The sequence below is a fragment of the Anthonomus grandis genome, chromosome 14 (genome assembly GCF_022605725.1).
Source record: "Anthonomus grandis grandis chromosome 14, icAntGran1.3, whole genome shotgun sequence".
Lineage (NCBI taxonomy): Eukaryota > Metazoa > Arthropoda > Insecta > Coleoptera > Curculionidae > Anthonomus > Anthonomus grandis.
In genome coordinates this window covers 5,415,348-5,438,732 of record NC_065559.1, presented here as the reverse complement: position 1 = coordinate 5,438,732, position 23,385 = coordinate 5,415,348, and the positions used below count along the sequence as shown (strand labels likewise).

Genomic DNA, 23,385 nt, shown 5'->3' with positions numbered 1-23,385 from the left:
AATTTTTATACGACACTGCCACTACTTATTTATCTTAGAAGCCGAGGCATGTATTCATTGGGGACAATTCGTTCTGGCCGTATTCCTAATTGTAAATTGCCTAGTGAAAAAGATAAACAGCTTGCTACAGCAGATAAGGGATTTTCTGTTGAGTATGTGGGAAATGCGCATGGTGTAGATTTGACAACTGTATTGAGGAAGGACAACAAAAATGTGCGTTTGGCTTCTACATACGTCGGGGTACTACCCTTTAAAAGTGCTCTCCAAGATAAACAACCATCAAAGGCAACAAGATATAATCGGTCTGCAAAAAAGTACGTGCAAATTGAATGCCCCGCCATCATACGTGAATATAATTATCACATGGGCGGAGTTGATCTAATGGATGGATTACTTGGAAGGTACCATATTTGCCTAAAGACTAGCAAGCGGACATTGCCTCTATTTTATCATTTTATTGACATGGCTATGGTCAACGCATATCTGCTACACAAACGGATTCATAAAGAATCGCCGCCTTTACCAGTGTTTCGAGCACAAGTAGCTGCCGTACTATGCGTTAACGAAGCTGTCAGAAAACGTCCTAGCAGGCCTTCATCTGCTTCGAAGCAGGAAGAAATGCAACCTGCAAAAATCTAAGACATATATCCCCGAGCTTTTGGATAGATCCGGTAAAAGGATGTGTAAAAACAAAGGATGTAAAGCTGAAACTGAGTTCTTTTGCACTAAATGCAATTTAAATTTGTGCCTTTCCTCAACTAAAAAGTGTTTTCAAGAGTTTCATACACAATAAAGCATTACACTAATCTTATTGAGTCATAAAATATACTTTTTAAGTTTAATTTCGCCTTTTTTTACCCTGACTATTTTTGTCCCTTTAGTCGGCAGGTCTGCCTTAAGACTGGGGGAGGTTTTTTCATCCCCAAAGCTTTAAAGGTTTATGATAAAGTTTTTTTAAGCCTCGAATTCATTTTTATGTTATGAATTTACCCGCCTATGATTTTTTTTCATAAAATAAAAAATGGCCCTTTAGAGGGTTAAGGGCTAGGCCTACTTAAAATTGAGTTTCGCATACCATTGTTTTCTGCTTCCGTTAATTGCCTGTTGATGTCAGCTAAATAACAACGAATAGTGCTTTCAGCACTTTCCTTTGACCTGGCCATGATTTTTAGCAGTTCCATTTGGGGGGAAAAGAGCTTGGCGGAATAGGCAATGTTGATGGCTGTTTCTGGTTTATCTCCAGTTAATACCCATACTACTATGCCCGCGGATATTAAGGCGGAAAGGGTTTCTGGAACGCCTTCTTGTAAACGGTCTTCTACACCTGCAATATATTTATAAACATGTATCCAGTGGTTTCTATGTGGTAGTTATTAAATATTGGAAATGTACGAGGGTTGTTCAATAAGCCTTTACAAAATCAAAGAAATGGCGTTCGTAGTTTCGAAAGAAAATGTTTTTGGTTGGCAGCACTATTAACTAGAAAGCTGTCAAAGTTTCCCTCTTTATCGGTTACGTAGTGCCACTTCTATGGTCTATTAAAGTTAACAATCTTTAGTTTGTTCAATCTTTGTTTATAACCTATTTCAGAAATTTAATTTTAAACCGAAATAAATTAAAGCTGAATTGTATGCAGTTGTGTCGGATGGAAAAGAAACAAATACTTTTAGAGACATAATTGGTAACACTAACCTTTGCTTTTAACATAAAATGGCTAACATGCATTTCTTGGTACATCGTTTGGTCTGATTTCCTCTAAGTACTGACAAGGGAAATAGCAAAATTAATTAAAAATTGCTTACCTGTGGCTCCTAACAGCACCATATTGTTTTCGATACTATTATAACTATCCCGAATCCTCTTATCCAGATTATCGCTGGACAGTTCAACTTCCTGATGTTTCCTAAACCATTCGTTGTACTCCTGCTGGCTTAGTACCCTTTTGGCGACCACAAGCACCCGCAAACCCTCTCTGGCATACGCACTTAGATGCTGTTGCGTTTTATTCAAGATATACGCTTGTTCCGAGTCATCTTCAGCTGGCACCAGAAAAGGTATCATGGAGGTATCCGCCCCTTTACAGTATAAAACGATCTCGTTGGTAATCGGATGACGGATGATAACGGACATGCGTTTTCTCGTCGAGTCGAACGGTAGAATCATAAGGATTTTGATGGTCATTCTGCCCCTATTCGGAGTGTCCACGGTGACTTCTGTGGGGGTTCGATTTAACAGTCGACACTTGTAAATATAAGCGGCATCAACCAATGCCAGTTCGTCCGGACTTTCCGCTTCGTAAATAGGTTTTAAATCAAGAGGCGATGGAGTGCAGGCTTGGTTCAATTTGACCTTCTCTTCGTCGGTTAAATTTGTGTTACTGTTGTTCCTTCTAGTTAAAAAATTCGGAATGTTTAACAGTTTGGGCCTAAGGGACCTCGAGCTGCTTTGACTTTGTAAGGAGTCGGGCGAGTTATCCACAGAGTCTATAGTGCTTAAAGTCGGCATATGAGATCTTTTTTCTAAGTCGTAACTGTTTAACGGTGGTGATGGTGTGACCGAGCGTGATTCTTCTAATCTACTGTATTTGTCATTTATTGGACCAGTTTTTGGCGCGATCGATATTGAATCGTCGATATCGGTTGGTATATTGGGAATTGCTTCGATGATCCCTAAATAAAAAAAAATGTATTATTATTTATCCGATAATATTGATACATTCTCAAATACAAAAATCTCATCAATTCTTCTCAAAAAGGCTATATTAAGATTCTTCAGGGCGCTACAAAATTTAAACTAGATCACTAAAAAAACAACACATAAAATACCTCAAGTTTACTATAATGATCTATTAGTTAACTGAAAAAGAAGTCTATGAAAAATACTGCAGATATGTTTGCACGATATTTTAGCTGCGTTTTCCTTATGTTTTTTTGTAATACTCTTATGACTCTCAGGTCATAAAGAAGGAATGTGGAGATTTACTACATGCAGTTTCTAAAGTGTTTGATATAGCATTGTTTGATAGATTGAAGATGATCAGTTTAATATATCTGAATATCAGCATGGCTTGCCAAATAAATCAACATTAACCAATTGACCAGTTTGTTCACAAAACATTTAATGAGAAAAAACCAACTTGTAATATACAGTATTGGCCATAATAGTTGGAACTCTTGAAAATTTATTTTATTTTCTGTGCCTTTTAATTAGCATTTTATTTTCTTTTAATGTGTTAATTAATTTAAATGTTGACAAAAATTCAGCACCAGTAGCAGTTCGGAATAAAAATTTAAAAAAAGCTGGACAAAATACTTGGAACTAAATGATTTTTATTCAAAAACGACATACAACATAACTTATTGAAACCATAATATTATAATTAATATTTGGTATGGTAACCCTTAGCATTCATTACTGCCTGCATTCTTCTGGGCATTAATATAGACAATTTGCATATTTGTCTGTCAATGTGAGTCCAGGCTTCAACAAGCTTATGAAATAGTTCATCAGCATTTCTGACTATTCCAGATGCCCGAATTTTGCGATCCAGATGTTCCCATAAATTTTCAATCGGGTTTAAGTCTGGACTCTGGGCCGGCCACTTTAAAACTGTGATCTTTTCTTGGTCCAACCATTCTTTTACCAATTTTGACGAATGTTTTGGATCATTATCATGCTGGAATACAAAATTTACTGGCATAGACTCAAATGTGTAAGGCTGCATTATATTTCGCAAAATATCCCGATACATAAATGGATCCATTTTCCTCACAATTTTATGTATTGGCCCAGGACCATACCAAGAAAAGCATCCCCATACTATCACATTACCACCTCCATGTTTAACCGTAGGTCGGATAAACTTTTTCTTGAGTCTTTCACCTCTCGGTCGTCTTACATGAAGTATTCCATCACTGGAAAACATATTGAACTTAGATTCGTCACTGAATAGCACTTTTTTCCAATCTTGTACAGTCCAGTTAAGATGATCCATTGCAAATTGTAGGCGTAACTTGACATTTTTCTTCCGCAGCAAAGGTTTTTTAGCAGGTCTGTAGCTGTTAAGTCCACCAGAACACAATCGCCTTCTTACCGTTCTTGCAGAGATATTGGAAGGCTCACCTTCATTTAATTTTTGTAAAATTTTGGAGGATGACAAAAATGGGTCATTCTGAGAAATATTTAAAATTCGCCTATCTACACGGGCAGTCGTGGCTTTAGGTCTTCCAGTGCTTTTACCTGGTACCACATTTCCAAATATACGATATTTCTTAATTATATGTGACACGGTGTTCTTAGGAATGTTTAGTCTTTGAGCAATATTACGCTGCCTAACACCCTGATTGTAAAAATCTAAAATTCTTTGGCGAATGTCGCTGGAATAGGCCTTGCCTTTTCCCATGGTAACACAAAATAAAATAAATAAAAAGAATCCACTTGCACACTGGTGTGTCAAAGACTGCCTACATAAAAAGCCTTTTTATAAAAGATGTAAAATACATCTTTTATAAAAAGTTCCAAGCATTTTGTCCAGCACAAAAATTTAAAGTATTTCTTATTGTCTGAAACAAGATAAGGTAAATTCTGGTATGCTTATTTGTTTCCTTATAAATATGTTTATTGATTGGATGTACAAAAATAAAATATAAATTTAAAACATTGGAAAAATTTTAAATTTTTAAAAGTTCCAACTATTATGCCCAATACTGTATACAGATATGGAAAAGACATTCTTTTATAAGAATAATGTCAGCAATGTACTGAATGTACTATTAAATCTTATTTGTTAAATGGGAAACGGTATGTTAAGATCAGGGAAGCCAGATCTGATGGTTGCTCTTAAGGTTCCAATTTGGGATCTCTGTTATTTTTATTTTTGTATTAATGATATGTGTTCGTTTACTGTAATTATTACCAGAGATAATTGTGTTTGTTTACATTATAATTTGAATACTTTGGACTGGTATATCAAAGCATTAATGGTATACAACTTATAAAATCAGAAAAAAAGAGAGACTTGGGTTTAATAATGGACTGTAATATAGTCTTCATAGATCAATATATTGTCTATATCTTCACAATATAGTGTTAATATCGTAAATGAAATGTATAAAACAATGTGCTTCATCTACAGATTACAGATCTACAAATTTATTAATGTTGAGTGTTGTCTGAAACCTTATTGATAGTTTCATATTACAGAGACTGGAATAGTACTGCAATGATATTGTAAACACCGAGAATGACATAAATTGCACACCGCATGAGGTCTCGAAGGTTGGCGAGAATCTTCCGTAACAGCGTTCTGCCGAGTATATAAGTAGTTGTCAGTTGTCAGTTCAGTGAAGTAAAGTTCAGAATTTTGGCGCGAAATTTAATTAGTTGTAAATAAAGACAGTCAAACTAAACATCTCTAGTAGTCGTGAGTGATCGTGCTTCCGTAGTAAAGTGTAGGACTATTCGATTGTTTTAATTAACACCTAACGAACGGGAAAAACACTAGAGTACGTACATCGTAAATTATCGAAATACATGTTTTATCAAAAAAAAATTTGTGGATATTACTTTCAAAGGAGTTTGAGAGATTTGAGACTTTAGAAAACCGGATTAAAACTTGTTTATATGACGTATAAAGTATTAATAAATATAATCAAATCGCCAGTACTTCTTTCAGTATTCCCTTTCTTTGTCAAATCATGGAAATGGAAGAAAAAAAAAAGACTTTCCACCTGGAATTCCCAAATTCCAATATTTTTAAGAATTCGCCAGTTTTTAAAATATATAACTAGTTCAATACTTTTGATGTAGACTTAAATATAATTAGTTTGAATATCTTTGCAAAAACTATTAAGGATAGGGAAAAGGCACTAGAATTAGTATTTATTTCACACTCATGTAATTTGTTTTTATTAATGTCATAGGTTAACCTATATTTGTTCTTGTTTTTAGTTAACATGTAATAATTCCAAAAAATAGTCCATCTTTTCTTAAAGAGACTGGCTTAGATTAAATAATAATAAAACAATCTCTCAGTCACAGGTCTAAAATTTAGAATTAAATTTGAGACTTTTTGAGTTTGTTTCATTACTATTTAACATGTAATAAAACTGTTATAGTTAGTATCTGTAATTGGCCTCTGGCTGAATCTACATATATTACGAATTACGATAAATAAATTAAATTAAGAAATATTGCTGCTTTCTTTCACATTTTTCAGGAAGTGAACTTACATAAAATATATTGCATAGATATTAATATGTTTAATTTATAAGTCCAAATCTATTAAGCCTAAGCTCTGGTAGACACTATCAGTAGTTTCTCAGCGATTTATTTAATTCAATTATTTAGATAAAGTTTAGACTAAAATTTTGTGCAGATTTTTATTATATATGGCTTGTAATTAAATATATGTCATTTAGACTATAAACAGCAAGAATTCAAGTTTAATTAAAATAATATGTAAGTAGGTAACTTACCACTAGCGTTCATAATGTCATGATGCGGATGATTTGAACACACAACGGTATTGCAGACTGCTAAGAGCAAAAGGAACTCTTGGATTCTGGCACTATGTAAGGCTCTGCTGCTAAAAATTTGGTCGGACATGGTGCCTTCTTGATAGAGATCACTCAGTAACTTCTTGTTTACTAATACGCTTAAATTGGTTTGCTTAATAGCTGAAAGATGAATTAAAAAAAAAATTATTTGATAATAGTTTTTTGAGGTTAGTTTCGGGCTAAGCAATATGGAGCACTTACAATTTTTAGCTTCATTTTCTAACGCCGGATGGTTATAATCAATCCCAGCTATACTACAATTTCTAAAAATCATTCTATTCTCTGTTAAAGTACCAGTCTTATCGGAAAATATATACTGTATTTGCCCTAATTCCTCGGTTATATTCAAGGCTCTGCACTCGATCCTTTTGTCCATCAAAGGATCGTAAAGGTCCGCATTATGGTGTATATGGTATACTTGTAAAATTTTGCACAATTCTAGGGTTACATACAAAGACAGAGGGATCATAATCTAAAATAGACAAATTAATCATCACGTAATTTAGAAAAAAAAAACGCACTTACTTGTAAAATTATCACATAGGTCCAAAAGGACAAAAAAGCCTCAACGTTTTCAGTATAATACTCGTCCCTGAAGGGAGGAGGCAGGTTGGGATAAGTGAGGAGCCACAGTTTGCATCCTATGGCCCCAACCACGCATAAAAAAATCAAAATTAGGACGCACCACAGCACGTCTTGGTTCATTTGTCTTTCGAGGGACGATCTCTTGTAGCGTGGTCCGCCGTTGTTCAGTAAAGCTTTCGTTTCATGACCTAAGTCAAATTAAATAGATTTAAATCTCAAACGTTTTACATAATATCGGGATTTACATAAGGAAATGTGTAGAATGGAAATTGATCTGTGTGTGCAGGATTATTTTTCATATTTTCACTTATATCTTACCATTATGTAATAGAAACAAAGTAGGACAAAAGTTGATAGGCTACTACTCAATTCTTTTTTGGACATGTAAAAAAAACGTAAAATCGAGAGCAAATTCAATTTTTATTCAATTGCATATTTTTGCCTAAAACCTGAAGGATGTTTGAATCAAACGAGAATCAAACCAAATTTTTATTTTCCTAACTTTGGCAACAGATGCAGCATCATAATCAGTAACATGCATTTTAGAGCTAGAAGATTTATTTAAATTGTAATTGAATGACTAGTATTAGATATATTCTTCCGTATTTAATTGTTGTAATCTGTACCAAATCATTAACTACTTAGATGTAATGTATGTACATTATATCTAGTAGTTAGTTTAGTTTAATTCGTTAGTTTTATTTAAAAAGTAGTTTAGTCCAAAAGTTTTTTATGTTTGTAGCTGAGTAGGTAGAACAGAACCTACATTTTCCATACAGGAGTCTGATACATTAGCTTTTATTTACCTCAAATATTTAATACACCTGTAAGTTTATATTCTATGTAATTTCCATGATAAATAATAAACGTTATTATTATTATACATCAAACTCCAGCGGCTCAGGCAAAATTACAATAAATTATTTTAAATTTATTTAAATTAATATTATTAAATTACTTTGATGTCTTTTATCAGCATAACTTTTTATAATTTAAAATAAAAGTAAAATTGGTGTATTACAGTATCAAAAGCTCTGCCCAGGTCCAGGAAGACCATCTCAAAACAACCCAGTCGATAAGAACATATAAATACAGAATTAAATGGGACAAAATGAGGAATGTATACGTTACCTGCATAAACTACGATTCCTTCAATAAAATCTGTATTCTTTAACAAGCATTCTCTAAGTAATAAATTTTCGGTGCCCACAGGGACTCGTTTTCCCGATGGGTGCACTATGGATCCGTGAAACCTGTAGATTTTCGTTGTAGGCGATTCTACTTCGATGTCGCTCCGGAACTTGCTTGGTTCAAAGCAAGTTTGCTGAAAAAAGCATATGTGTTAAAGGTGAAGAATTAACTTTAATTCATGTAGTTATGTACTTTGATTAAACCTTTAGATTTAGAAATGTAGATTTTACTCCTTAAAATAACATTAATATCTCTGGTATGTATCAGTATAATTTGGATACATGTGTATAGAAGATTAAAAATCCAAATGTCTCTCAAACCTAATTATTGATACAGTGTGTCTAAAAGATCTGGTAAAATACCTTTTACAGGTAAACAAATAACCTTGTTGATAAACGCTCAGATACGTCAAGCCTCTTTTATTTTTTTTGCATTTTCTCAGATTTCTGAAAAATATACAGGGTGCCTCAAGAAGACTGGACAGCTGTCAACTTTATTATTTTAAATAGAACACCCCATTTATTAATGCATTTTTGGATTCTATGAAAAATTCTAAACACATATCATGTATAACACCCAATACCAATCTGGAACTGTTTTCGAAATATTAACAACTGAAAATCAAAATTTTTAAACGTTACCAGGCTGTAAAATCGAAATGATTTAACTTGGAGAAGTACGGATTGCACTTTCCTATCTCAGTTTTCATAAGCCATCATTTAGCAATAACTTTAGATTTAACTGAAGCTTAAATTAAAAAAAAACAAATTTCTAGTATCAAAGTGACAAGCAAATAACGTGATTATTAACATTTTTCTTTTACAAATAGACCGGTTTTTCAACCCGGTAATTCGTTTACCTGTAAAAGGCATTTTTCCAGACTTTTTGGACGAACTGTATGGTTTAATATTTCTGAATTCATGAATGACTCTCACCATTTTCAAAAATTCTTCATCAGAAAAATTAAATTGCCGCCCGTTTAACCCGACCCAGATTAAATGACCTTCAGATGATTGTCAAGGTTTTACAAGCATAAGGTACATTTTTGAAGGAAAAATTTGCCTTTGTTTTGATTTTAGTTGTCAGAAATAGGTCCTATTTAAAAAGACAAAATTGATGATGGACCACTGTAAAAAGAACTTCATTTGGAATTGATTTGGTGTGCAGATGGATAAAGGCATAAAAGCTGGAACATTTTAAATATAAATTAAACCTAACAGATATTTAGGTTAAAACAAAAACTCTAAATCTACAGTATCAGTTAATGTCTTTAAATTACTTATGGTAGCATGTTTTACCTTAAAGGCTTCATCAGACCTATAACAGAAAAACTCATTTTTCTCCCAAATTTATAATACTTACCGGACGTTCACCACAATAATTACGTAAACATGACTAGCAAAAACTAACAGTTTTTAAAATATAAATAAATTGGATGGACAGCGACATCTATAAATAAATAAATAAAATACATAAATCAAATACATGATAAAATTATTGGTCTACTATATGGTTAAAAATAAAGTGCGACATATACGGCTGTTGATCATTTACACAAATTAAATTAGGACTTTTTATCGCACTTTATTTTTAAAAAGATAGTAGACCAATAATTTAATTATGTAGTGCCGTGTATTACAGAATAAAGAATGCAATCTATTTGGGTTATTTTAACATAGAATTAATGTTCGACCTTAGGTGAGTAATCCGTAATTCTTTTCAGTATTTGGTTTTTGTTTTTATTTATTTATTTATTTAAAGATGTCACTATTCCTCCAATTTATTTATATTTTAACTAGTCATTAAATTTTTATTATGTGAATATAGAGTTGAACGTCCGGTAAGTGTTCTTTTTAAATATTATAATTTTGGGAGAAAAATGAGGCTTTCTGTTATAGGTCTAATGAAACCGTTAAGGTAAAACATGTTACCATAAGTACATTAAAGACATTAACTGATACTGTATATTTAGAGTTTTTATTTTAACCTGGATTAAAAGTCATGTATCTTAGAGAACCATGGATGACTTTTTTAAATTAATAGATATTTTACCTCTTGGGAGATTTTTCAAGGGAATTCCATTCAGAAAAGTTCGTAATTTTTGAACGAGCACTATAAATACACAGAAAATAATAGAGAAACTCACAGCCAAACAACATAAACCAATATCCTTGAGAAACCTCAAAACCATCCCAAAAACCTCTAAAACAGGTCACATAAAGCTTATTGATAAACATCCTAAGGATGGAGCATTGATTGATAACCTTGCAGGTTTACCAGAGGCAGTACTAGCTGGAAATACTAAGGAAACTCAAGAAGTAATGCTTGAGTTTTTCATAGCATATTTAATTCTAATAACGAATTGTATACTTAAACCAAAGCACACCTGGCAGTATCAATATAGGTCAAGAATTTATTTGATAAAGCAAAGTTACTGAGTTACTACTACATTTTGGAGTTAGAGGAAATATGTCAGGACAAATAGTAATTAGCCCCCGAAGATCTGGAAATGAGGAAACTAATGAATTTGTTCAAAGTTTTGCTACTTCATAGACCGGATGAGGCCTTACATAGAGGACATCCAATTACACTAAATGCAACCGGATCTTCAAGAAAGTTCAAGTTCATAGAGAAATTAATGGTCATCATTGGATTCCTAGCCAAAGGTTACTCCAGAAATGTCCAAACTTTTTATGCTTGGTTAATATTGCATACCATATATCCCAGGAGCTGATTGTCATATCTCCTACTCTCAGAATCAACTTACGTTAGAAATCTGTAATTATTCCTAGATTTTAGTTAAATAAGGATATTTTAGAAGAAGTTTGCAACATCATTTTCTCTTGAACTAAAGAATTTCATAATATTAAAGGAGAAACCACATAAAAGGTATAAAATCAGAAAATAAGGCCTCTGTAACCAACTACCAACCCATATTGTTATACTCAGTGCCATTCTCAACATATTTGACAGTTTTCTGTGTGATTTTTATAGCAGGAATTGTAGTTCTACAGAGGTAGCTCTATTGATAAATGATATTAATGAATGTTTTTATTGCCTGTTGCAGATGATACGCAGTGTCATGATATCCTTTAATGATTGCGATAAACTAACATATAACATGAATAGCTTGACGAACTGTGGATAAGCTTCTAAATGAAAAACGATGATTTATCTTTTATTGTTCAAAAACTGCCATGGAATTTAAGTACACAATTAATCATCAAACTTTAAAAGAATACCTCAAGACCTTGGGGTAATAACATACAGTTTTGTGTGCATTTGGAAAATGTTGTAAATAGTCAAAACTTACCACTATTAGAATTTCTAAATTCTAATAGTGTTTCTAATCCTAATTCTAATCCTTTAATTCTAATATTATCACCAAGGGCATACAAGAGTCTTCATGGTAAGATCATGGCTCCTCATAAATCTATCAAGAACTATTTCTACTTTCCTTTCGCAATTCATAGAACAAATTATGGTTTTAACAATTTAAGATCAAACCACCAGACTGGTAAACCAATATTCTGATATAGATTATTTCGTAAGATTGATGCAAAAAAACAAGTCAAAATTAGTGACTTTTGTCCAGTTCCATTCTGTCATTTAGTGAAATTTCAAACCTCACAAATCATAAAGAATTAACTATTAACTTTTAGATGGCACCACATTAAGTCCTCAGTTCGAAACAAGGGTGAGATTAACTATCACACTTTAACTTCGCGGATAGTGTTTATGGTCATTTTCTGGATACAACACAGGCCCGGAGAGTGCAAAAGGTTCAAAACTCATGCATACGTTTTATAAGTGGCATAAAACGTGGACAACACGTATCACATAAGCTTAAAGAACTCAGCTGGTTGTCAATGTTCAATAGGCGTGTACACACACTCGGCTTGTCGGTTTTATAGCATCATTAAATTTCAGTGTCCTATCTATCTCAGTATGAAAATTGTTTACAGAACTGATATTCATAATACAAATATACGTAGAAAGCACATCCTTACGATCCCCAAGCATAATAAGGAACTTTTTAAAAGAGGATTCTCTTATAACATAGCGTCAACCGTAAATAAATTTGAAGTTACTCATTTTAACAGATCTTTATCCTGTTTCAAAAGAAGGATCAGACAGCAGCTTCTGAGTGAATGAGTTTTTATGGGCGTTTATATGCATTTCAAAGAAAATAAGATATTATAAACATACAATTTTTTTTCCTGACCAGAGCTTAATAGTTTTACCATGTTCTTATCTCTGTACCGCTTAACATAATGGATCGAGTCATCCAGCTTTTCATTAATGTATTGGGTTTTATTAGGCTTAGGTTAGGTAACTAAATATAAGTACGGCTAAGAATTTTTCTACGGCTTTAACAGTCTTTTGGAGCGAAGCTGACTATAAAGGCCATTTGTTTCATTTATATATTTGTTTTGTATTTGCAAAATTGTTATAATTAATTGGAACAATAAAATGATTTATTATTATTGTATTTTGTAACAATTGTAAAAAAAATCTTGTACCATATTCTTCTTCTGAAGAAGCAAGTGAAAATACATTCTTGAGGTTGGCACTGGCTTGCTTTAAGTAGCTCATTGTTGTGATCATACCATGTTTATAAATGTTATTTTTTAACATTAGCTTCTGATCTTATAAGATACTCCTTAAAAGGATACCTCCTGAGAACGGAGACATATATCTTACCTTTTCCACAAACCCTCTAGCCACTTGTCGCTGCTTCAAGTTTGTCTCGCCATCCAGATGACCGGTATCGATGTAACATATCCCGCTAGGATCGCTGGATCTTAGTAATAAGATATCGGCAGGCACCACTTCGTTATTTGACAGGTGTATCAGGTCACCCACTCGCACATCCTTCCATAATACTTTTCTGTATCTCGCATGCTCACTGAAATTAAACAGAAAGGTTGTTATATTACAGACTAAAGAAATTTCTAAAATCTTGGCAGTAGTGTTTCAGTATCAATATCCAGAGAGAGATATCCTAGAAAATGTACCTAGAAACAAACTCCATTTGACATAAGCATTTTTCCAAGTAAATTGCACGCATACACTTTTCGTAATTCCCCTTGAATTTCCGAATAATCTTCAGCAATCATCAAGACAACTAATTACATACGAGCTTGTTTTTAATTCTAAATTGGCTCTTGTATTCAAAGGATCATAATAACAGCGCGGGAAACTAGGTCGCTAGGTTTACAGTACCGAGACCTCGTTCGCGACCCGAGCAATTTAATTAATGATACGTGCTATTTTTTTTTGTCGTATAGCGTGATTAGCCATGTTGGCCCGACAAGCTGGTTATAATATAAAAATATATGTCCTTTACCTGGAGTTTTCATAATTACAAGTTTCCACGACACCAATATGGAAATTAAAAAATACGTGACAATTTTGATTGAATTAAAAAATGGTTTATTTTTTTGGGTCTGAAGCTTCTTTCAAGTGGTTACCTTCTGAATATCCAAAATGTGCAAATTTGATATATGGATTTAGCTATGGCTGAAAGAGATTTTTTTAATGAATAGGCCAATAATATTTTTATTATTTTCTTACAGCATTTTCTAACATTTTGGCTGATTGGGAACTTATTGAATATTTTAATTCCAGTATATTCAGTGAGGTAAGGTTTGATTTTCATCTTCCATCACCACCTTATTATAAGCAAGCTAAAATCATCGGAATTACATTGACTACGTTAAAACTAACTGTTCCACTTTTGTTAAATCACGTGTATCTCCTGTAGCAAATGTATCACTCATATCGTTAATGTTTGCCTCGAAAGAGGATATTTCCCCATAGCGTGGAAAACAGCCGTAATGTGTCCAATAGCCAAAGTTAATTCTCCAGCGAAACCCAAAGACTTAAGACCAATTAGTTTATTATCTGTGATTAGTAAAATTTTGGAAAGGGTTATTTACAATCAATTGCTTGCGTATGTAAATGAGAATGGGTTATTGCCTAGCAATCGGTCTGGATTTCGCACAGAACATGGAACAGCGACAATATTACTTCATGTCACGGATCTTATAATCAAGGGTCTTGATTGCTTGATTTTTCTAGAGCATTTGACTGCATAGACCACGATTTACTAATTTCTAAACTTAAGTTTTTCGGATTAGGAGATCGATAGAATTCCCGCTGATGAATCAGATTGTGCAGAAGTTATGTCTGGGGTCATGCCACAGAGCTCCATTCTAGGGCTACTTTTATTTTTCCTGTATACTTTTGATTTAAGCAAAGTTGTTGAATTTTCCCAAACTCAAAGTTATGCCGTTGATACACAGCCTATTTATACTTTTGATCTATTGGAATATAATGAAATTGAAGCAAATGTAAACTAAGACACTCAGTTTGTCTAAAAATCTGGATACAATTTAAACGTCATAATTTCCAAATATTCCTATAAATTAAGCAGACACTCGGGGTGAAACCTACGGCCACCACACGTAATTTATGAACATAAGGAATTATTCAAAATTTTACTTTTGCGTGACCGGATCCTTATCGAAAATTGTTTCTTTTGTTGTCGCCATGACGTCACCGTTCAGGTGCTTTTTTAGAAAGCTTATTTTTAGCCATGCAATATTAGCCATGCAAAAAATTCAGATCGTAAATAAAAGACGAAAAAATGTTAAGTAAATAATTCAGTTTATTCTTAATATATTTTTTTCGCGTTGCACTGATCATTGCCACGGTGTTTGTAAATATTTAGTCTAATCATTTATCAATGAACCAGAACATTTATTAATGATAAAAATCGGTATAAATCAATCACTCGTAGGCTAAACAAGCACGTTAATAAAAAAAACAGTATAATCATATCAGAACTACTTTTTTACCTATGCAATCATTAAATCTACCATTAACGCAATTATTAGGTTAAGGTCAGCACGCCACCCTTGTCGCTATATCGTTTTTTTTAATGTAATATGGTGTCTAGGGACCCTTAAATAAATGATTGCTACGTTTCAGCGATGTAGAATAATTTATTTCATTGTGTGTAAAGCCTCTTGAGGTCAGTTAAAATACTAAAAGAACTGAATTAGATTTTTTTTTGAAAATGTCCTTAGGAGTTGGTCTTGTGTGTTTAAAGAAACCTCATCTGTCTTCTGTAGTGAAACATTTGGATTTTAGTACGAAGGCCATTTGGTCTATTCTAAAACAAAATAAGCACTTTGAATGAAATCTAAGAATTAACCTTTTTAGGAGTTTCATCAATAGCCGATGCGAATAAATCCGAAATCCATGCAATTTCTTTTTGCTCCCTACTTTACAACGTAGTTTCACCTTTTAGCGTCCATCATCAACTTTTTTTTTCTTACGGGCATTTCAATATTATATGGCACTTGCATATTAAAACCATTTCGAAGATATTTTTCGAAGCCATATTTTATATAGGAAAATCATCTGCACCCATTTCCCTCTTTCTCATGGAGTCCTATGGAATTAATAGATTTTTAGTTTTATATGAAAGCTCGGTAGTTTTTCAATTGATTCAAACACTTATCATTCAAAACTTTTGATCCTGTCAAAGGCTTTAGAAACATCTAAATGTCTGTTCCCTAATCTAATTAAGTGCATCCGTTTTTTTTAAGATAATATAATAATCCCAGAAATACATTGATCGATAGTTCTGCCATATGGTATCCCACTTTATCTACTAAATATACAAAACTCTGTTACAAGATAACAAAGTTTCCCTTATAAATTATGGATGCATAAACAGCGTTCGTGTCAGAATTTCAAATAAGTATTTACCGGCCGTATTCCCCAGCGACACCGAATAATTTTTTTTAAATTATTAAACATCTGTTGTGATGTAATATGCATAGATATCTGAACTTTGCATGACAGGTAATTCAGTTTTGGAGCAATACACGAAAAACACAATTTCGTTAGCACGATTATTTATGGAGAATGTGTGTGGTTTGGAAATTGATTACGACCTTAACAGGTGTACTGCGATAAGTTTTAATTCCTATACTGATGAAAATCGAATTAATGTCATCATACTCATATAATCAGAATAAAATAACTCAATACAAGGCATATGGAGAATGAACATAAACAAAAAGGGGCTCATTAATTTCTTCATAGCTCTTATATTAGCCGAGATCTCGCCTTTTTAGGGCCCATTTTTGGGCTTGAATCGAGGTTGAAAAGCGACGTTTTCCGAATTTTCAAAGTGCTCTCATTCCCTTAGTTCTGCTCGAATCTTGTTGTAACCCGGTGTTTTCGTAATGTAGGTGATGGGAACAAGCCATTGGTATAGTTAGTTCGAATTCGAAAAAAATCAATTTTTGGTGAAAAAATTTGATACGGGAGGTATACCCGAAAAATGAAAAAACCCAAACTTTGAAGGTCGATATCTCGGCTTCTATGGGAGCTATCGGGAAAATTCCAACTGTTTTGTCTTAGTTTCGTCATTCTAAATCCAACGAGACCATCCGCAATATCGTAGCTTTTACGATAGCCGAGATATGGCATTTTTGATGCCCATTTTTGGCCTCAAAAACGAGGTCAAAAAAGTGACAATTTCCGAATTTTCAAAAAGCTCTCATTCCCTTATTTCTGATCCAATCCTTTTAAAACCCGGTATTTTCGTGATCTACTTGATGAGAACATTCCGCTGGTATAGTTAGTTCGAAATCGAAAAAAAAAATTTTCTGAAAAAAATCGAAAGGGGGGGGTATACCCGAAAAATGAAAAAACCGAAAGTTTGAAGGCCGATATCTCGGCTTCTATGGGAGCTATCGGGAAAATTCCAACGGTTTTATCTTAGTTTCGTCGTTCTGAATCCAACGAGACCATCCGCAATATCGTAGCTTTCACGATAGCCGAGATATGGCATTTTTGATGCCCATTTTTGGCCTCAAAAACGAGGTCGAAAAAATACTCGATTTCTTAGTTCTGCTCGGATTCCCTTATAACCCGGTATTTTCGTGATCTACTTGATGAGAACATTCCGCTGGTATAGTTAGTTCGAAATCGAAAAAAAAAAAATTTTCTGAAAAAAATCGAAAGGGGGGGGTATACCCGAAAAATGAAAAAACCGAAACTTTGAAGGCCGATATCTCGGCTTCTATGGGAGCTATCGGAAAAATTCCAACGGTTTTATCTTAGTTTCGTCGTTCTGAATCCAACGAGACCATCCGCAATATCGTAGCTTTCACGATAGCCGAGATATGGCATTTTTGATGCCCATTTTTGGCCTCAAAAACGAGGTCGAAAAAATACTCGATTTCTTAGTTCTGCTCGGATTCCCTTATAACCCGGTATTTTCGTGATCTACTTGATGAGAACATTCCGCTGGTATAGTTAGTTCGAAATCGAAAAAAAAAAATTTTCTGAAAAAAATCGAAAGGGGGGGGTATACCCGAAAAATGAAAAAACCCAAACTTTGAAGGCCGATATCTCGGCTTCTATGGGAGCTATCGGGAAAATTCCAACGGTTTTATCTTAGTTTCGTCGTTCTGAATCCAACGAGACCATCCGCAATATCGTAGCTTTCACGATAGCCGAGATATGGCATTTTTGATGCCCATTTTTGGCCTCAAAAACGAGGTCGAAAAAATACTCGATTTCTTAGTTCTGCTCGGATTCCCTTATAACCCGGTATTTTCGTGATCTACTTGATGAGAACATTCCGCTGGTATAGTTAGTTCGAAATCGAAAAAAAAAAATTTTCTGAAAAAAATCGAAAGGGGGGGGTATACCCGAAAAATGAAAAAACCGAAACTTTGAAGGCCGATATCTCGGCTTCTATGGGAGCTATCGGAAAAATTCCAACGGTTTTATCTTAGTTTCGTCGTTCTGAATCCAACGAGACCATCCGCAATATCGTAGCTTTCACGATAGCCGAGATATGGCATTTTTGATGCCCATTTTTGGCCTCAAAAACGAGGTCGAAAAAATACTCGATTTCTTAGTTCTGCTCGGATTCCCTTATAACCCGGTATTTTCGTGATCTACTTGATGAGAACATTCCGCTGGTATAGTTAGTTCGAAATCGAAAAAAAAAAAATTTCTGAAAAAAATCGAAAGGGGGGGGGTATACCCGAAAAATGAAAAAACCCAAACTTTGAAGGCCGATATCTCGGCTTCTATGGGAGCTATCGGAAAAATTCCAACGGTTTTATCTTAGTTTCGTCGTTCTGAATCCAACGAGACCATCCGCAATATCGTAGCTTTCACGATAGCCGAGATATGGCATTTTTGATGCCCATTTTTGGCCTCAAAAACGAGGTCGAAAAAATACTCGATTTCTTAGTTCTGCTCGGATTCCCTTATAACCCGGTATTTTCGTGATCTACTTGATGAGAACATTCCGCTGGTATAGTTAGTTCGAAATCGAAAAAAAAAAATTTTCTGAAAAAAATCGAAAGGGGGGGGTATACCCGAAAAATGAAAAAACCGAAACTTTGAAGGCCGATATCTCGGCTTCTATGGGAGCTATCGGAAAAATTCCAACGGTTTTATCTTAGTTTCGTCGTTCTGAATCCAACGAGACCATCCGCAATATCGTAGCTTTCACGATAGCCGAGATATGGCATTTTTGATGCCCATTTTTGGCCTCAAAAACGAGGTCGAAAAAATACTCGATTTCTTAGTTCTGCTCGGATTCCCTTATAACCCGGTATTTTCGTGATCTACTTGATGAGAACATTCCGCTGGTATAGTTAGTTCGAAATCGAAAAAAAAAAATTTTCTGAAAAAAATCGAAAGGGGGGGGTATACCCGAAAAATGAAAAAACCCAAACTTTGAAGGCCGATATCTCGGCTTCTATGGGAGCTATCGGGAAAATTCCAACGGTTTTATCTTAGTTTCGTCGTTCTGAATCCAACGAGACCATCCGCAATATCGTAGCTTTCACGATAGCCGAGATATGGCATTTTTGATGCCCATTTTTGGCCTCAAAAACGAGGTCGAAAAAATACTCGATTTCTTAGTTCTGCTCGGATTCCCTTATAACCCGGTATTTTCGTGATCTACTTGATGAGAACATTCCGCTGGTATAGTTAGTTCGAAATCGAAAAAAAAAAATTTTCTGAAAAAAAAGAAAGGGGGGGGTATACCCGAAAAATGAAAAAACCCAAACTTTGAAGGCCGATATCTCGGCTTCTATGGGAGCTATCGGGAAAATTCCAACGGTTTTATCTTAGTTTCGTCGTTCTGAATCCAACGAGACCATCCGCAATATCGTAGCTTTCACGATAGCCGAGATATGGCATTTTTGATGCCCATTTTTGGCCTCAAAAACGAGGTCGAAAAAATACTCGATTTCTTAGTTCTGCTCGGATTCCCTTATAACCCGGTATTTTTGTGATCTACTTGATGAGAACATTCCGCTGGTACAGTAAGTTCGAATTCGAAAAAACACAAATTTTTGGTGAACATCGATACCCGAAAAATGAAAAATCTTAAATTTGAAGGTCGATATCTCGGGGTCTATATTTTAACTTAGTTTCGTGCTTCTGAATCCAACACCATGCATAAAGCAAATACAACTGGACGGAAAAATAAATAAAACTCCAAAAGAATAACAAATTGAACCCATTAGGTTTATGTATGTTGCGTTACACGTTAACCTTAACCCAATTACCCCTTAAACTTTATGTTAAGTTATAGTGTGTATATATATCAAGCTCTATAATAGCCTAATATAAATACTAAAAATTGAGTAATATAATAAATAATGCGAAAAATGTTCGAACGGAGATTGACCCCTTGTCAAATGGGTTTCCATGTCACATACTAATAAGATGAATAAAATAAACCGCAAAATATACGCACAATAATTCCTACCCACGATAATTGAAAGTCCGAGCACAGTCACAGTACAGTTAAATCGACGAATGCTTCGACATCGAATACGGCAATCTGCACACCAGAAAGTGTTATAATGTCAAGGCCATGACCACGTATGTATATTAGGATATGGACAAGGCAAACCGATGCCAACAAGAATTTATTAACAAAAAAAAAGAGTCTGTAGAACAACTTATCAACAGAAATATACTAATGTAGATTGAACCAATATTTGTCTGACAACAGCTGACCTTTAATTTTAAGGAAATAGTTGTAATACAATTGTTTCGTGCAGGGTTACAGAAGAATTGTATTTAATAGCTATTGATCCTGATCGAGGCACCAGCTGTCAACATTTTTTTCAATGTATTTAATAACTCGATGTCTGGTGCCAAAAATTACATAAATTTACACTTACGACTCGGCTAATAGAATTAGGAAATGCATCATCGTGAAGTTGTAAACACAATATGGTTTGTTATTGATTTTCCAGATATAGTGAGTTGTGTTTCACAAAAAATAAACATTGGTAGATAATTGTAAATATTGGCAGTCTAACACAAGGTTCCTAATTTGGGGTCCTTAGGTGAAATTCAGTAAAAGCGAAACAAGCTCACTAAGTTTCTCATTCCTTTCTTAACATCTCTTTACTATAAAAGTGGTTCAAATCCATCAATGGACTCTTTTCATCCCTGTAAGACACCTTAGAAGGCAACTCGACGAAGATGTATAGCTCTATATAAAGTGTGCAAACAAAGGACATCTTAAAATGGGCGCACCAGATTCTCGAATAAATAAATCACTTGCGTCAATCCGCTTACGTCATCCCGGACATCGTGTCAATAGATGCATTAATGTGAAAGTTAAAATTACGTAGGGGTTGGGTTTGTTTGCTATATTTTTATCCTCTCAGTCGAGCGTTTGCCTGAAGGTTAATTATTTAGATCGCTAAATATTTAATCGGCAATTAATTTGAAGTACAGCAAGTAATAGTCAAAAATAGTTATTTCTAATTAAACGTTTAATTTCACATTTTTTTCACAATCAGAAAGGATGATAAATGATTTATAGTGGAGTAGGATTTCAAATGGATTTAATTAGACAATCTTGGCACTGCCATAAAACATTTTTATTGCTTTAGCGGATCTAAACTGATAACTTTATGAGGGAATTCGATCATGTCTGTTAGATATAAATCATGTAATAAAATCGATTTTTCTGTATGGAGTAAGCAAGTTCAAATACCAAATGACGATATATATCAGATGCAAAGTAATGATTTTAAAAGAATGGATAGCGAAAATATTCCTTAAACTTAAAGGAAAATATCAAATTGAATTTTAGTATAATGGCAAAACATTTATATATTGAATAACGAATTTCTAGAAGGTGCAAAGGAGGATGATCTTGAAGAAGGTAACTTGGGTTAAATTTTGCCTAAATGTCATCTAATAGTTTGTCGTCAGTTTGCTTCAACATTGATCCTCTTATTTTCAATATATTTAGTGCAAATAGTGGAGAGCAAATTTTGCTTTTTTGGCCTAGAATTAATTGTACATTATTTTTGACCTTTAGGTGGTTCAAGGGATTTACATCAGGACTTCCAGCTGGCCAATCCGTAACTCAAAATGGGATAGAAAGCAAGATACAACCCTCACTGCATTATCATGTTCATCAATCAGAAATGATAAATGATAGTGGATTAAGATTTCAAATGGATTTAATTGGACAATCTGGGCAATGCCATAGAACATTTTTATTGCTTTAACCTTTAATAAACTGATGATTTAATGAAGGAATTTGATCATGTCTGATAGGTATAGGTCAAAAAAATGTGAGTGTATATGCAATTTTTCGTTTTTGATAGAATTTTCCTAATGTTCCTGTTGGTTTGTTAAAGGTTTACAAAAGGATTTTGATTGTATAAAATTGGTTCAAAGATTTTTAATTTAATGATTTTATTTATGGTTCTGAGGACCATCTCGCAGAGATCGAAACGTCGACAAAATATATAATTGATCGTCTGAAACAGTTTTTTGACCTAGATCCAATAAAAGCAAAAATTATCAAAGTAATAATTTTAAAAGACTAGCTAGAGAAAATATTCCTTTAATTAATGGGGAAACATCAAATTGGGTTAAACTTGGGTTTAACAGTATGATGGCAAATTATAACCATATATTGTTGATAACGAAGATCTTGAAGTAGGTAACTTGGAGAGTGATATATGAAGACCATACGGATTTTCGACCTCCACAAAGTCTACAATTTTGCTTTTTTGGCTTAGAATTAACTGTACCTTATTTCTGGTCTTTAGGTGGTTCAAGAGATTTACTTACTTAGAATTAAAGTATGGGTTTCTGATTTGGTACCCAATTTATAACTATCTAATCAATTATAGCAAAAATAAGAGAAATTTATACCATTAAATTCTTATATGACCTTATTCATACAAAGATTGATTGTCCCAACCTTTTATCTGGACTTAATTTTCTGGTACCTCTTGGCATTGCTCAGAGGAGTCTGGTTGGATGACTGGACCAGTATTTTTGCGATGGTTAAAACATTTTCAAAAGTTTACGAAGGCCTCATCAGACGAAAAGGTGCTTTTAATTGTTGATGGCTATTCCAGCCATAAGTACCTTGATGGTCTGATTTCCTCCAAAGAACATGCTATTGTTCTGCTCTGCTTGCCTCCTCACTGCACCCACCGACTGCAGCCCCTTAATGTTTCATTCTTCGGTCCCTTAAAAACCTATTTCGATCAATCTATAACCAAGTAGCTTAAGGCACACCCAGGCAGAGTTTTAACGCAATTTCAAATAGGTGCCTTACTTACTGAAGCATATGGAAAAGCTGCCACTATTCAAAATGCAACCAACGGCTTTTCTAAAACCGGAATATGCCCACTAAATCCTGATGTATTTCCAGAATAAATGTTTCAAGCAGCAGAGACAACAAATATTCCAGAATCTGAAGGTAATATAAATATAAAAAACACTCTAGCTGAAGAACCTTCCGCAGCACTATCTCTACAAACTTCAAGCGGGATGGGCAATTTAAAGGACGTAACCAATCTTCAAAAAGTAATCCCCAGTACATCAGATCAACAAAATAAAAGTTGTACTGTCTCCGATCTGAGTCCCATTCCAGTAGGACCATTTATCTCAGGCCAGGGAAAGAGGAAGCCGAGAAAGCGTCAGGGAACTACCGTGCTAA

General features: G+C 34.1%; 1 protein-coding gene across 7 annotated transcripts in view; it reads right to left on the bottom strand.

The window, feature by feature from the left end:
* LOC126744710 (phospholipid-transporting ATPase VD) overlaps positions 1 to 23,385 on the bottom strand; it is a 76,669-nt gene that overhangs the window by 27,290 nt on the left and 25,994 nt on the right. For all 7 annotated transcript variants that reach the window (XR_007663290.1, XR_007663289.1, XM_050452238.1 and 4 more), the window contains exons 5-11: positions 13,038 to 13,242; positions 8,274 to 8,466; positions 7,083 to 7,330; positions 6,759 to 7,029; positions 6,477 to 6,677; positions 1,803 to 2,669; positions 1,076 to 1,324 (exon numbers count right to left, since the gene is read on the bottom strand). Coding sequence is in view for 5 of the 7 variants with exons in the window: in XM_050452238.1 (XP_050308195.1) it covers positions 1,076 to 1,324; positions 1,803 to 2,669; positions 6,477 to 6,677; positions 6,759 to 7,029; positions 7,083 to 7,330; positions 8,274 to 8,466; positions 13,038 to 13,242 (2,234 nt within the window). In the remaining 2 variants the exon portion in view is untranslated. The remainder of the gene's footprint in view (positions 1 to 1,075; positions 1,325 to 1,802; positions 2,670 to 6,476; positions 6,678 to 6,758; positions 7,030 to 7,082; positions 7,331 to 8,273; positions 8,467 to 13,037; positions 13,243 to 23,385) is intronic.